The sequence below is a fragment of the Cydia fagiglandana genome, chromosome 1 (genome assembly GCF_963556715.1).
Source record: "Cydia fagiglandana chromosome 1, ilCydFagi1.1, whole genome shotgun sequence".
NCBI classification, from domain to species: domain Eukaryota; kingdom Metazoa; phylum Arthropoda; class Insecta; order Lepidoptera; family Tortricidae; genus Cydia; species Cydia fagiglandana.
The window spans coordinates 17,399,930-17,417,407 of record NC_085932.1 but is presented as its reverse complement, the minus strand read 5'-3'; the positions used below and the strand labels follow the sequence as shown (position 1 = coordinate 17,417,407).

General features: G+C 38.0%; 1 protein-coding gene across 2 annotated transcripts in view; it reads right to left on the bottom strand.

Moving 5' to 3' along the window:
• Positions 1-17,191, bottom strand: part of LOC134665612 (transcription factor p65-like) — a 34,030-nt gene extending 16,839 nt beyond the window's left edge. For both annotated transcript variants that reach the window (XM_063522579.1, XM_063522585.1), the window contains exons 1-6: positions 16,925-17,191; positions 15,614-15,688; positions 13,880-14,038; positions 10,394-10,584; positions 9,520-9,776; positions 8,197-8,349 (exon numbers count right to left, since the gene is read on the bottom strand). In XM_063522579.1, the coding sequence (XP_063378649.1) occupies positions 8,197-8,349; positions 9,520-9,776; positions 10,394-10,584; positions 13,880-14,038; positions 15,614-15,672 (819 nt within the window). In that variant the 5' untranslated portion in view covers positions 15,673-15,688; positions 16,925-17,191. The remainder of the gene's footprint in view (positions 1-8,196; positions 8,350-9,519; positions 9,777-10,393; positions 10,585-13,879; positions 14,039-15,613; positions 15,689-16,924) is intronic.
• Positions 17,192-17,478: the final 287 nt, after the last annotated feature.

Genomic DNA, 17,478 nt, shown 5'->3' with positions numbered 1-17,478 from the left:
CAAAGATTATGAGCAGAGAGCGCAACTTTGGTGCCGATGACAGACGTATGACGTGACGCTAAATACAGAGTGTTGTTATCTAGATTATAGATACTTAAACAAATAACAACTTATTAGCCTCTTTAGTTTACTGATATTGAAACTTGAGTTGAGAGTTTTTATACGTACTAGCCACGTACCTATAAAAACATAACTGTCTTTGTCATGTTAAAAATAAGATTGCTGGAAATGACAACCAATTACTGTTTACTTATTTTTTTATTTGTAAAATTTAACCGAAATATTATTGTTTGAAGTCGCTATGGAGTCTTTGCAGCCGTATTTGCAGAAATTTCCTTTTCTGATTGTAAAATATGAAAAAATGTGACCAAAATTTAACAGCAAAAGCAAGCAATATAGATAAACATTTGAAAACAACAAAGCATATTGAATGAGAAGGAGATCGTTTCGTATCGTTTTTTAATGTTTACATTATTTTTTATGTAAAGCCAAGCATTTTTATAAATAAACATTAATATAGGTAGGTATAAATTATCATTATTAAGAATCATTGAGGTGTTACAACGTTGTTTTAAAAAAACATCCTATATGCGACTTAACGTCATAATGACGTCATCGGCACCAAAGTTGCGCTCTCTGATTATGAGGTTGTATGTATACCCAGTATTTTTGACGGATTTAGTTTTTCATGCTCGAAGTTGCCTGTCAACTCTGACGTATATTTTTTTTTTTTTTTTTAAACTCATACTCATTTATTTATAATATAATAACTAACCTACAAAATTGTCAATAATTGGCAAAGTGCCGTGGTAGAAAAAGCCATTCTCACAAAAAAAGAATCAATAATAATGAAAATGTTCAGACAAGTGGAAGAATATCAAACTTCAATATGTTATGGATGCTAGTAAGATGTAAAAACAACAGTTTAGCGGAATGTCAGTTTACGAAATGGTTTGTACAAATTACAGAGAAATTCATAATAATTTGTTTCTACTAGAAATGTGCCTTCACCAAACGTTTTTGATAAACGGTATTAGGCCTATTATTATATAAACGTTCTTGATTTCAGTTGGCCGAAATGGGACTTATGATTTTTCCTCTTTTCACCTCCAAGATGAGGTGGATTGTTAGTGTTAGAAAGCTGTAATTTGGTATGGATATACAATCAACCCGACAAGGTGGTAAATAAAATCTTTAATCTCTAAAAAATATATCTAAGGTAGAAGCTTTGTAACTTCTACATTACCTATACTAGCCCAGAGGACTTTAATAAAAGTCCAAACTCCAAGGTCCCAGAGCTCCCAGACATTACCTTCTTATTTCCTAGTCAATAAAATGTACTTATGGGATAAATTAGTATTAGTATCCAAACTTAAAACCACCTAGGGATGTGTCGTGCGGTGCTCTGAACACCGTAGTCTTGACTTCGTGCTTGGCCAATTATTTTATCTGAAACAGCCCATACAACCATTTCTAGTCGCCGTTACGACGCGGTGTTGACACATCTTGTGTCGACACCGTCTGTTTCGGTCACAATTCCAGTCGCAGAGTCGTCGCCGTGTCGACACAGTTACCAGAAATGGAGAAGGGTCGACACATGACACAAAGTGACATAAAGTGTGGTCGCCGTGTGCACACATTGTTTCGGGTTTGCGACTACTTTATGCCAAAATCATTCGTTCATTTTGTTCCTGTCAAATGGAAACTGTCAGATGGAAAAATGCTTAAATAAAAATAAGTGACATTAATACGCCATCTCTAAAACGGATTACAAGACGTAATTATATATTGTTTGCATTTATATTACAATAGGACTTAAATTATTATGGGGAATTAAACTGCTCGAGTGATTTGATAAACTAAGTGTAATATAATCAACGCGCCACCACATTGTTTTAGTTTAGCCGGAAATGAAATTATTTACTTCTCAGTGCCTGTGTTCATAACTATATTATTTGATGCATTTTTAGTACTTCGATGCGTATACTATACTTAAATAACAGAAATAACGCTTTACATACTACGAAACTTGTTAATTATGATGTATAAATATGGTTTAAGGCTGAGAAATATTGCAGTCACAAAGTAGTCGCAAATGTTTCGACTTTGTGTCGACTCTGTGTTGACACATGACACGCGCTGTCAAAAGTAATAACAAAGTTACTGGATTTGCAAAATGGCTCCTTGTGTTCATTCGTTTTCAGATATTCTCAAAGTGTAAGAGCCATGCCGTGGAATAAAAAAAGTTAATCCTCATATTTTAATCGCGATTAATTTAGTCGACCTAACATAGATTGAAATTGCATTAATCTGGATATTAATCGAATAAATTATCGATTAAATCTCGATTGAAAGTTGACAGGGGGACATTTTTGTACGTAAATGGAATAGGATTTGCATGTAAATATTTCCCACCTTTTCGGGGCGGGGACAAATGGGAACACACAATTTTTGGATGTATTCCCATTTATTCCCGCAGGGAACAGATGGAATAGGATTTGAAAGTAAATATTTCCCATTTTTCCCCCCCTTATCGGGGTGGGGACAAATGGGAATACACAATTTTCAGATGTATTCCCATTTATCCCCGTAGGGAACAGATGGAATAGGATTTGCATGTAAATATTTCCCAATTTTCCCACCTTTTCGGGGTGGGGACAAATGGGAACATACAATTTTCAGATGTAATCCCATTTATCCACGCAGGGAACAGATGGAATAGTATTTGCATGTAAATATTTCCCATTTTTTCCCACCTTATCGGGGTGGGGACAAATGGGAACACACAATTTTCGGATGTAATCCCATTTATCCTCGCAGGGAACAGATGGAATAGGATTTGCATGTAAATATTTCCCATTTTTTCCACCTTATCGGGGTGGGGCCAAATGGGAACACACAATTTTCGGATGTATTCCCATTTATCTCCGTAGGGAACAGATGGAATAGGATTTGCATGTAAATATTTCCCATTTTTTCCACCTTATCGGGGTGCGGACAAATGTGAACACACAATTTTCGGATGTATTCCCATTTATCCCCGTAGGGAACAGATGGAATAGGATTTGCATGTAAATATTTCCCAATTTTCCCACCTTTTCGGGGTGGGGACAAATGGGAACACACAATTTTCAGATGTAATCCCATTTATCCCCGCAGGGAACAGATGGAATAGAATTTGCATGTAAATATTTCCCATTTTTTCCCACCTTATCGGGGTGGGGACAAATGGGAACACACAATTTTCGGATGTAATCCCATTTATCCTCGCAGGGAACAGATGGAATAGGATTTGCATGTAAATATTTCCCATTTTTTCCACCTTATCGGGGTGGGGCCAAATGGGAACACACAATTTTCGGATGTATTCCCATTTATCTCCGTAGGGAACAGATGGAATAGGATTTGCATGTAAATATTTCCCATTTTTTCCACCTTATCGGGGTGCGGACAAATGTGAACACACAATTTTCGGATGTATTCCCATTTATCCCCGTAGGGAACAGATGGAATAGGATTTGCATGTAAATATTTCCCAATTTTCCCACCTTTTCGGGGTGGGGACAAATGGGAACACACAATTTTCAGATGTAATCCCATTTATCCCCGCAGGGAACAGATGGAATAGAATTTGCATGTAAATATTTCCCATTTTTTCCCACCTTATCGGGGTGGGGACAAATGGGAACACACAATTTTCGGATGTATTCCCATTTATCCCCGTAGGGAACAGATGGAATAGTATTTGCATGTAAATATTTCGCATTTTCCCCCCCCTTATCGGGGTGGGGACAAATGGGAACACACAATTTTCGGATGTAATCCCATTTATCATTTATCCTCGCAGGGAACAGATGGAATAAGATTTGCATGTAAATATTTCCCATTTTTTCCCACCTTATCGGGGTGGGGACAAATGGGAACACACAATTTTCGGATGTAATCCCATTTATCCTCGCAGGGAACAGATGGAATAGGATTTGCATGTAAATATTTCCCATTTTTTCCACCTTATCGGGGTGGGGCCAAATGAGAACACACAATTTTCGGATGTATTCCCCATTTATCTCCATAGGGAACAGATGGAATAGGATTTGCATGTAAATATTTCCCATTTTTTTCGCCTTATCGGGGTGCGGACAAATGTGAACACACAATTTTCGGATGTATTCCCATTTATCCCCGTAGGGAACAGATGGAATAGGATTTGCATGTAAATATTTCCCAATTTTCCCACCTTTTCGGGGTGGGGACAAATGGGAACACACAATTTTCAGATGTAATCCCATTTATCCCCGCAGGGAACAGATGGAATAGAATTTGCATGTAAATATTTCCCATTTTTTCCCACCTCATCGGGGTGGGGACAAATGGGAACACACAATTTTCGGATGTATTCCCATTTATCCCCGTAGGGAACAGATGGAATAGTATTTGCATGTAAATATTTCGCATTCCCCCCCCCCCCCCTTATCGGGGTGGGGACAAATGGGAACACACAATTTTCGGATGTAATCCCATTTATCATTTATCCTCGCAGGGAACAGATGGAATAAGATTTGCATGTAAATATTTCCCATTTTTTCCACCTTATCGGGGTGGGAACAAATGGGAACACACAATTTTCAGATGTATTCCCATTTATCCCCGTAGGGAACAGATGGAATAGTATTTGCATGTAAATATTTCCCATTTTTTCCCACCTTATCGGGGTGGGGACAAATGGGAACACACAATTTTCGGATGTAATCCCGTTTATCCTCGCAGGGAACAGATGGAATAGGATTTGCATGTAAATATTTCCCTTTTTTTCCACCTTATCGGGGTGGGGACAAATGGGAACACACAATTTTCGGATGTATTCCCATTTATCTCCGTAGGGAACAGATGGAATAGGATTTTCATGTAAATATTTCCCATTTTTTCCCACCTTATCGGGATGGGGACAAATGGGAGCACACAATTTTCAGATGTACTCCCTGGCGTGACAATGTGACGTAACGTGACAGGTGCGACATTTCGACAAGTCTCATTGTTGCTGACGTCACAGGCATCCATGGGCTACGGTTATCGCTTACCATCGGGCGGGCCGTATTCCTGTTTGTCACCATCATTGTATTATTTTTAAAAACTTTATTATATCGGCAAAAACAGGTATTTCTTTTGCGATGTTTATGATGATAATGATGGAAATTGTCACATGATTTCAAAGAACTTTCGGTAATTCTTGAGTTCTGTGTCGGAATTTCGTGACAATTGTCGTATTTCTTGTGACAAATGTCATTAGCTTCGCAAAATAAGTACTTATTAACTGGCGATATAGTGGAGTTTTTTTTTAATTAACATGTTGGTGGCAAACAACCACACCGCCCGTCTGATGGTAAGCGATTACCGTAGCCCATGGAGACCTGTGACTTCAATCACAGTGATGTAGACAATAGGGAATATTAGACAAAGCTCTGCGTAGGTGGCACTAGTAGTACACATACAGTAAACAAACATGCGTCACTACGTCACTCACATATCGCCTATCGTGAAACACGACAATCGAGGGTTCGGTTTCTGCCTCTCTATCACTCTCGCATATTCGAGCGATAAAGAGGCGGATAACTAAATTTCGATTTTCGCGTTTACCGGTAGGCACTTGTTAGCAAACCGCCTTGATGCATCAATGTCATATTTTATTGTCTTTGAAAACTTGTCAAAAAACAGTTTAAGGCACAGTATGTATAAGTTAGTCTATGAATTTACTGAGTCGGTAGTGCTGCACTCTGGCGGCAGAACATTGCAGTAATATACCCTATTGTTGGACCTGTCACGCCCTAAAACCTATAAAACAATATTCATGACGACTTTTATGACAACATGCGTAGCCGCCATGTTGGATTATAAAATGGTCATCATTTTCGAATACTGCACTCCCTAAAACCTATAAATCGACATCCGTGACGACGCAATTATCTTTATTTTCAGATCTAACCAATTGCTACAGAATACAAAGGACAAAAAAAGAAGCAAGGAGGTAATGAAACAAGCAAAAATACTGATGATTCCTCGACGCCATTGGATGATTCTTAAATTGTGTCCAGATTTTCTTGTCATAAAAGTTTTTATTTTTCACATATAACTCACACAAGCTCCGTGACATTTCGACCTTGTAATTTTTTTAATGTTTTTGTTTATATATGCGTATCTCACTAGAATAATATAATCAAGATATGTTTATGTTTGATGGTTGAAATAGTAACTCTAAAAATTATATTTGTGTCTTATATTCCTGCCGAGGACTTTTATTTTTCCTTTTCCTTCTACACAAGTTAGGCTAAGTAATAAGAATTTAGGGCTCTCAATTTTATCTTGACTTCTACATCAGTAAAGCTACGAGGCCATGTTTGGTATCGTTTTCGTATAAATTCACAGTACCAAATTTAGTTATGGTATCACATTGACACCATTCCGAAGTAAAAACATATAGAACTTATTAAAATACTTTCTTTTAAACTCCTCTTCACGCTTAAACTGCTGAACAGTTTTAATTTAAAGGTACACATATATTTTGAGTCCCGAGACAGGACATAATAAGTTATCTCAAAAATCATCCTTTAAAGGTGTGAAATGTGGTGCAGGGGGGAATTCAGAATTGAATTCTTGAAGTTAATACTTACTGTTTAAGTTTAGGTTTGAAGTCATGTTTTTTATCATTTTCAACTAAATCAACGATGTAGAATTGTAGACCATCCCAAATTTCGTATAAATCGGTTCAGCGGTTATTGATTGTCCGTACAAATTTTCACGCCACTTTTCACACCTTCAAAAGATGATTTTGGTTATAAGATCTATCCTATGTCCTGTTCCGGGACGCAAACTATTTCTATACCAAATTTCAACGAAATCGGTTCAGCGGTTAAGCGTCAAGAGGAGTTTAAAAAATACCGGCCAAGTGCGAGCCGGACTCGCGTATTAAGGGTTCCGTACATTAAGTCCGCCTCGCGCTTGGCTGCACATTTCTAATAGGTTTTCCTGTCCTCTTAATAATCGTGATAGATAAAGGACTATTTTGTGTATTTTTTTCAAAATTTAAGACCTAGTAGTTTCGGAGATAAAGGGGGGGGCGGGCAATGGTCATTTTTTGGGTATAAAATCAATTTGTTTACGTTATATGTCCGTCTTTGGGTCCCTAATCTACACATATGTACCAAATTTCAACTTAATTGGTCCAGTAGTTTCCGGGAAAATAGGCTGTGACAGACGGACAGACATACAGACGCACGAGTGATCCTATAAGGGTTCCATTTTTTCCTTTTGAGGTACGGAACCCTAAAAAAATTGTTTTTAAATTTTGTGGAACACGGCCTAGCACCTTCACTGATGTAGAGATCAAGATAAAATTGAGAGCCCTAAATAAAGTTTCAAGAGCGGATATCTCAAAAACTATTCAATATATGGAAAAAATTGACTAAATAAACTTGTAACAAATTAAATTAACTTTCATTTTCTATAAGTGGCCATGTCGCTACGATGCATAGTTTCCAAGATATAATCGAAAAACCGGAAAATGGGACCTTCAAAGCCCCCTCTCTCCCCCCCGCTCAAAGGCTACGGCCGAGGACTTTTGATATGTTCACCTCCCAACTTGCCCAAACCAAGTTAAGGAGCCAAAAATTGTGTTCCGAGCATTTCCCTCTACAACTTTATTGAGCATTCGTTGCCTGACCTAGTAGCGTATTGCATTTCTTTAAAAAGTTTTCTGTAAAAGGTTGACGGGTGTTGGGTGTTTATATGGTTTTGGTCGATTTTTATCTTTCGCATCGCCCATGATGACTTACTAGAATTACGAGCACACGAGACACTAATAGTAGTTTGACAAACCTTGGTTTTCAAGAGGTATTTTATATTGACATTTGCTGTCACAAATTTGCTGTCAGATTTAGTCGCAAACCGCACGCAAAGTGCACACAAATGTGTCGACACCTTGTTACGGAAAAGTGTACACACGGCGACGACACTTTGTTTCGAAACAATTCTAGACACATTGTGTGGACTCTGTTACGACACATCTGACATTTAGTTACCACTTTGATGATTCTGCGACTGGAATGGTTATATGGGAGTTTACGAATCAGATTCCATTCAGGTGCACTAATTATAAAATGTTAACGGAGAACCCATCTCAATGTGAGAGGTGTTTGGAGATACCTGAAGATAGTCTGGACTTCTGGGGTCTCGCTCTTCTCGGTAGGGCGGAGCCTTGAACACGATCGCCAGCTGCTTATGGTATATCTGTGCTGGGGCAGTTTGCGACCACCCCCGTCCGTCATCGAACACCACGTCCGGGTTCTGCCCTGTGTACTGACAAACAAGGAAAATATATATATTAAAAGCGACACTTCAACTAGATTGCGATGCAGGGTTTTAAAGTAGGTATCAGCTGGGCTGGCCAAGATGACAATCGAAATGCCAATCGAAACTGAAATAAAAATGTGTATTTAGTAGCTAATACCTACTCTGCAATCCATTGACCGACCTTGTCTAATTGACCTAATTGTTGATTGTTATTTATTACAAATTGTAAAACTGTTAGTTCTAAAACAATTGCCGTTTGTTTCACTATAGCGACACTACCTGCTATGTAACGAATGTACTTATGAACAAAACTGTCGTGATAAATCTGGAGTAATAGAGAAGGAAGTCAAGGAAGAAGAGTTTGCCCCTGAAACAAACGCACGGGATACGTAGAGAGGAGTGGATGTGGCCGTAAGCAGGCGTGTCTCACTCCGCGATTTCGTCGCTTTGCTACAGGTAGCTAAAAGTACATCCGTTCGGCCCCAATTTTGGGGTTTGCCATATAAGCCGCGCGTGGCGCTGTCGCCACCTAGTGGTCATATCTATGCTGATCGTAACAGACGCGTTTTGTTAGAGAGTGAGTCTTCTGTACTTAGTACTATTAATTATTCTGTGCCGTAAGTTCGATTTTCATGTACACGTCATGTACACTACAGAAAGCTGCAAGATTGCATGGATACTTTATGAATGGAATTAATAAACTTTTGAAATCATCATAATTGATTGACACTCACGAAAGGTTATGCAGATGTTAAGTTGTTATTCTACACATTCCTGCAACCATAATATAATAATTAATATAATATATTTGGCACAATGCATTCGTGAATCCATTCGCGGTCCACTCGCGCTCCGTATAAATAGCTGCCACTGCCAGTCCTTCATATGCGTGCAAGCTTTCGTACAATTTATGAATCTTAGTGACCCGAGTTACACGCCAAATTGAAGATTTGATGGACTTAGGTACGTATTGTGTAAAAATGCTGGGTTTAGTTTAGTTTGACTAGCTTCTAGTAAACTTAATTGTAGGTAAATTAGCTTTAGTTTTTAATATAAACATAATTATTTCTTGACATATTCATACTACCTTAAGTCCTTTCATAAGTCCTTATTGCACAACATTTAAGAAAAAACCAAACTAGGTATAGATTCTTATCCTATTTTTGAACAGCATACCTTATCACAAAGCAAAGTCATTTCAGCCCCTCCCATTAAGGGCCCAGCATTGCTCGTGACGTGGACGATCTTGAGGTCATTTAGTTTCTTCGCGTCGTAAACGACGTCCGACGCGACAGGAGCTAGACCCCTGTCGTATTTCAGCAAATCCATACGGTCGGCCGGAGTCCAGCTCGGTCCCGGCAGAAACACTTGGAAACAGAGACGGACTGCCGTGAAGTTGATTTGGCGATGGTCATATATGTGCGAGAATCCGGCTGTAAGTAATACATAGTAGATTGATTGTAAAGTCGCTATCAGATATGTATATCGGAGCGGCTAAGGTTCAAATATCTGAACTCTCGATATTAATAGAGACTTTGTTTATTTATTTGTGAACACCTTCGCCGCTCCGATACCTATCTCTAATGGCGACTGTACATTTACAACAAGAGCATCTATTACCCTTAGTAAAAACCATCGAATTCTATTGAATCTGACCGGCTAGCATGAGTTGCGTTCTCGCGCGCGACTCCATACACCTAGCGCGACTTTAAGTATGGATTCGTGCGTGAGAACGCAACTTATGCTAGCCCCTAGCCCTGCTAGCCGGTCTGGTTTCAACTGTGATTACCTACTAAAATTACAAATTTATTCTGAAATATATAGGTTGTGTAAATATGCAAAAATAGTTTCACCATTTTGTGTATTTTATTCATGTTTTATAATTGGTATGGTATACTCCTACTCGTTTGTGGAATTATTTATGTAAGATGTATTTCTTCTCTCTTTACTAGACTATGACCGTTAAGAAATTTGAGGGGATGGGAATAACATGGAATGGGATCTTATATATTATGTGGGTAGAACGGTAGATACATTTCTATAAACTAACCTCCAAAAGGGTCGATATTCATCTCCTTGCGACTTTTTAACGCTGATTTAACGTCTTTCTCGGTCTTCCCCTTAACACACAGAATTCCTATATTTTTGAAAACTACTTCAGGTTCGTCTGAGATGACGAAGATCACTCCATGTCTGCATGTGTATCGTGGATCCGATCCTGTGATACTGTGTGGGTGAACTCTGGAAAGAACATTCATAAATAAATTTGGTGAAGGGCCATGAGGCCCATGAGTCGATTATGATGACAATACAGTAAGGGTGCATGTTTCATAATTGTTTGAGGACTCTTTGTGCCTTGTAAGATACTTAAAGCTATAAGTATATAGGTATTCTATAACGCACACCTACCTACATGGATCGACTGACCCTTACTGACACCTATCCTATCCACGTAGTGATTTAATTCTCTTTGGCTACAAGTATAAAGAAGTACCTACATATCCCAACTACTTTCTTATATAATAGGCACTTGAAATTTACAAAACGTACGCACTTACCTACTACCTACCTATTGGATAATGTACCTACTACACCTATCAGATGATGATTAAGTACCTAATCTCTTAAACACACTGAACGATAATAGCTACTAGTATACGACTTTAAAAACTGTATCTGCAATATGCATAACTACGAGTATGTGAATATTTAAATGAGTAAAATTAGCATAAAGCGAATGAGACCGGGGCTGGCCACCATCGGTACCTACCTATCCAGTATTCCGAGAATGAATGAGGTCAGTCAGGTTCGATTTGCGTGAATAATATTTGTATCAAAGTATAATTACCTGAATGAATTATATAGGTACCTACCTGCGAATTTTCTGTGACGTGATAAACCAAATTGCCGACTGCAGGTTCTGTACAAATTGATGTAATGTTGCATTGATTGATAGCTATTTGTTCACGTGGCTACTTAAAACCAAATAACCGGTTAAAATGTAAAGGCTTTAATCACATCATGTAGGTATTTAACCTGGTAGAAATCGGCGTTAAAATTAGGTAGGTATATTATGATTTGGAAGTTCAAAGTTAAATCCATTTAATATTTATTTCCCCAAACTTCATGAGTCAATAGTCTAGTCATTGCATATAGGTAAGGTACTTATGCCAATTCGAATCTGAATGATGAACATGGTTTCATCATTTTCCTTGCCATTGTTTCAGTCGTTGACAGCGCTAATCATCCCTTTTTTGAGGTAGGTAATTAAAGAGACTTGGAGAATTTCGATGTCGAAATACCTAGGTAGGTTAGATCAATGCGAGCGATTAGAGTCGTAAAATGTATTGGGCCACATACATTCCACGACTCTTCTCTTTCCGCACAGACTCTACCAGTGTGATTAACTGCTTCAAGTTGATGATCGAGACGAGCTAGAAAGAAGTGAGTGATACCCCTGGTAGTTGTAAGAAGCCAAGACAGCAAAGGTAACCCATTAAAATAAGTAAGTAGGTACAGTCGCCATCAGATATATCGGAGCGGCCAAGGTGTTCACAATAAACACGCCTTGACAATACATAGAGGCGTGTTCAGATATTTGTGAGCACCTTGGCCGCTCCGATATATCTGATGGCGACTGTACCTACTTACTTATTTTGGCAACTGTACAAGCAACTAATACTAATCGAGAAAATTCTAACAAGCTCAAATATAATTAGTAGTAGTTTTAACACAGAGTTCCTATGGCCACCGTTTGCATCCATTATCAAATCAGCTCGATGGTACATGTCACCCAACTTGCATATACTGTATATGTGAAGTTTTAGCTCGATCGAATAATGGGAAATGGGTCTAATTAAGCTTGCAATTAATAGAGGAAATATCACTAAGAACAATTTGTCCACTAATGGCCAACAAAGCGGCGCATCGCCGGGTGGAAAACCGTGCTGATAAATTACGCGTCATCGTTGACTTGACCCCCTGATCCAGCTATAAATATAATTTATTAGCTTAGCACCTTTGCACAGGTATATGTACCTACATTTTTATACAGGGGTGCTAATTAATTAAATTAATTAAATTTGCTAAATGTACGATAGCTTACCATTTTCTAGGAGCTGAAGCGTGACCGTTATCCAAATATCTAATTAAATGTGCCAATTACAAACGGTAAACAAGTACCTACTTTCGGCCCGATTCGAACTTTAAGATACGTCCATTAATTGACATATCTTAAAAAGTTCGAATCGGGCAGTTTATAAAATGTTCCAGTCCAAGTAGCTACTTAGTAACATACGCACCTATTTCCTGGCGGCCCGGCCCCTACGAGCCTAACAGCCGAGCCGGGCTGCTATTGCATAGCTTACTTACAGCATACATCGCTTCAACGTAACCAATTAAGTGTGATCTCGAGATCCTTGCTAGCTTGCGTAATCAGAGATCACTTGGCTATATTATTGTACTGGACCGGTGAGACGACGCGTTTGATGGGATGGCAGCAACGTGCCCGCATGCCCGAGTTAATTAAATAAGTGAATAGCTCTATCACACGCGACAACGACAGTGTGACTACGATAACTGAAAACATGGGTCCTCTGCTGTTATTTTGTTTTTGCGCCCGAGATTTTTAATTGAACAAATTCACGGCCACTTTATTTCTATTCCGTTCCCCATGATTTTGATGTAGGACCGAAAAACTGCACTATAACGGTACATACCTGGAAATATCTTGATTTCAACTCTAAACTATAGATAAATATGTAAATGCATTCAAAACATTTTCTTTTTCATATGCCTTATCTTACTTTGAAATGTAGGTAATTAATATTAATACTATACTAGTGGCTCTGTGAGCTGTAGACCTCGCGAGCATAGCTTATTGCACGATGACAGCGCCACACAGCGGTTTGATCAATCAACAATACGAAGTTTTTAATTTATTAAAAAAAAAGAAATACGAAGTTTAAGTGAAAACAAAATACAAAAAGTTATGTCTTACTGGGGATAGAACCCAGACTTTATGTGTGCAAACAAAAAAGCGAATATTTGCAAAATACGCCATAATAGTTCTAAGCTAAGCTGGCGAAATTCAGCTACTCATTCTCGAGTAAAAACTAAATATCTAAATACCGCCTAAACCAGCAATACAATTTTACTGCATTTTTTGCCATTTACTATGTAAATATGTATGTCTCAAAAAGAAAATTCTCTTATGATATCGATACCTACGACTATTTGTTAAACGCGAGGTAACACGACTCCTTCCATTTTTGAAAATTGACAAAAAAAAATTATTCACTCGTAAAATCTGGTCATAAAATTTCACGAGAATCGGTTGAGAATTGTGACCTGTAGACGAAAACATCCGGACATACAAAAGCAAAATGCCCGAGTCAAAACGTAGATCTTCGCTACGCTTCGATCAATAAAACCGATTGTAGGTTTTGGGTAAAAAAAAAACATAACAGGTAATAGTACCTAAAACTTAACTCCTCTGATTATGAAAATGCTCATCACCATCACTTTAGTTACTCACAAGTTGTTGTGAGGATTGAGCAGCGACAGCAGCACCACGAAGGGCCCCTTGTGCCCGTGGACGCGTATGGTGGGGTAGGTCCTGCGCTCCGCCGTGCTGCTCACGCCCGGGATCGAACCCACGGACCGGGCGCCGTCCACCTCGCTTAAATAGCGAAACCTGGAAGATTATTATACATTTTTTAGGGTTCCGTACCTCAAAAGGAAAAAAACGGAACCCTTATAGGATCACTCGTGCGTCTGTCCATCTGTCACAGCCCCTTTTCTCCGAACCTACTGGGCTAATTAAGTTGAAATTTGGTACACATATTATGTAAGTTTGTGACCCAAAGACGGACATGTAATGTGAACAAATGAAATTTAAAGATGGGGGCCACTTTTGGGGGTAAAATGAGAAAATTTAAAAATTAAGTTTTCAAACTATATCGTGTTACATATCAAATGAAAGAGCTTATTGTGAGAATTTCAAATATATTTTTTTTATAATTTTAGAATAAAAAGTTTAGAGTAATTTAAGAAAATACTTAGGCAAAAAATTACCATCCCCCCTCCCCTTTATCTCCGTAACTACTGGGTCTAAAATTTTGGGAAAAATACGTAAAATAGGTCTTTACCTATAGATGACAGGAAAACCTATTAAACATATGCAGTCAAGCGTGAGTCGGACTAATTACTTAGTTTTTGATCCGACCCCTCCGTGTTTTTTAAAGGCAATTCACTCGCATTTTTTCATTTAAAAAAAATCTTAAAAATTGAGTAATGTACGGAACCCTTGGACCGCGAGTCCGACTCTCACTTGACCGGTTTTTTCTAGAGTGTAGTAAGTTTAAGTAATAAATTGGCCATTTTCCCGACCATAACAAGTTGTACGGTTTCAAAGTGTCATTATAGTGGTGCGATTAAGACTCACGCCAATAAGGCATAGGCACCTGTAGGCCAACCAAAACCTACAGGAGCCTAAATAACTGTGAGAAACATAAACATACACCATACACCATTAAATGAACGGATAGAAAGATATTCGTAAGTGTTATATTATAAGATACGGAACGAATATATATATATACTCGTAAATACAGAAGAAACTATTGTAGTACTTAGTTTGTTATTTATTTATAAGATTGCTGCGCCCTTGCAGGGTCCATATGTGACGTCCCACGGGTAAAGGTACCTTATGGCGGTTGGCGCTTATGCTATTATTAACGCCGCTCCAATATTATTGCGGCGCTATGCGACGTAAGCGCCAGCCGCCATAAGGTACCTTTTTCCGTAGAACGTCACATATTATGTATAGGTAGGTACCTACCTACCTAATATTATGTAATATGTTTGCAATAAATGCTTTCATGTGCCGGCAATCCGTCGGCGTCGAGTTGGCACACAAATTAGAGTGCCAATTCTTTGCGCACTCTATACATACCTACATATAAATAAAATTGAAGCACCCATATAGGAGAAAAATAAAGGGCACGGCTCCGTTTAGCCATGGTTATGGGCATGTGATACAGTCAGAGTCTTATGAAGAGAGCCAATAGCTTTAGGAAGAAATTTAAAAGAAAAGCCAACCGAGGAAAAGGTGGATGGGCTGAATGAGAGACGATATATGAAAATAAAGGATGTGAATGATGAAATGAGAGATATGGAAGAAAAGGACAGTATGCTGCGTCAACCCGAAGTAAATGGGACAACTGAACAATAGTGCAAATTTTATAGCAATAGTCATGTCATATCTTACCTCTGCGACTTGCCCGCAGGCTGCTCTGTGATGGTGACGTATGGCTTCGAGCTTGACATAATATCCTACGGCAAACTGGGAACAAGATACAATTATTACGACTGATACCAGACTTTAGACGGTGAGATCGTGACGTGTACGGAATGTATTTAAATTAATTTATTTCATTGTAAAATCATGTATGTACCCGTATTCCTTAAAAGTATAATTAATACTCGTAGTATCATTATGATGCTATTTACAATAAGTTTACAATATGGATTAGGTACTCAATTCGACCAGATCTTTGTTGTTTCTATACATACTTAAGTAGCAATTAGATGTGTACCGTGTACCGATATCATGGTGTTTATGATGGTAGAACTTGAGGGAACTCTTGAAATATAACAGGTTGGGTTTTTTTTGTGTAAATTAATTCTCTAGGTACTAAAATAAATTCGAAATGATTTCTTTGTACCTATAATATGCACTGGGTATACAGATGTGTCGAATCCTTCTTTTAAGTTAATGACTTAATATAATAATAATATGATAATAATAATATTATAGTCGGGTAAAAATAGGTTGAAATCAAATTAAAATCAAAATTTTAGCTTTAGGTTTAGCAAGCATGATGAAAAACATCGTCATTCGTCACTTTTTCGGCAGTCGGGTGAGTCGGGTAAAAGCTTGAACTTTCAGCTAATCGAACGAGCGAGCGAAGAGAAGTGAAGTTCTTACGTTCAACTTGGAACCCACGGCTGGCTAGGGGTACGTCCCGGCATTTCGATGTTTTTAAACTGAACTATCAGAGGATAACTTAAGTAATTTTGTTCTAATTTAAATGAAATTAGGTAGAGTTTAGTTGAGGGCATTATATTTTATTCATTAAATTATGAGCACAGGCTCGATCAAGAAAAACCTAGAAGGCCCAAAAGCTATTTGTGAGGCTGAAGGGTCTTGCTATACTGGACAGCATTATGAATTTATAAAACCATAATTGAAACCACGCTACGATTTTTAAGGAAAAATGTTACAGAATACAGAATCAATCAAATGAGGCAAAATCCTCGCATCAATTCAAAACTTCGGGTCACAAAAATTGATAACCGGTTATCACTTTAATACGAACAAAAGTTAAATACATTGAGCATGAGTATCAGTGTTTTCGGTATCAACATGTTTATTTATACCTATGTAGTTGTGTGGAATAAAATTATCGTAACTCATAACGTGATAACGCGCGCGATCTGGATGCCTCTCGGCACGAGCAAGGACCACAGTTATTCCCCGTTGATTCGATTATATAAATATTTCAATTACAGCACTCACCACGCCTTTTCAACGTTTATGTAATAATCCAGGCAATCCAATAGTAAAAATACTATTTTTAACACTTCACAATTATTCGTAGCTCAATAACAACAAAATAAACATCACAACAGTTTTGTGTTTTACACTTTAAGTATTTAATAAAAACAAAACAAAGTAGTGCGTATTTTAATATATACGAATTTATATACTACCGCATAGACTTATAAACAAGTTCTTAAAACATTGGTGTTTGACATGGCTTTAGCCAGCGCTGCCCTAACGCAGTTCCGATCACACTGACATGAATGAAACCACAACGCGAACGTGGGTGACTCAATGCTATTCTAATGTAATACAGTCAGTTAGACTCATATGTTTTTATAGTTAGAGTTTAAATTCACGTAAAACGCCTACCCGGCGCCCACGACTTCATCTGAAGTAGGTATCATATGAGATGACTATACCGTATTAACTATTTATATTGGACTAAGATTCGCGGTTAATCGCCACGTGTTGCATGGAAACAGCAAGTAAAATTATTCTAAGTTGTATAATAGTTATTTGTTTTACAA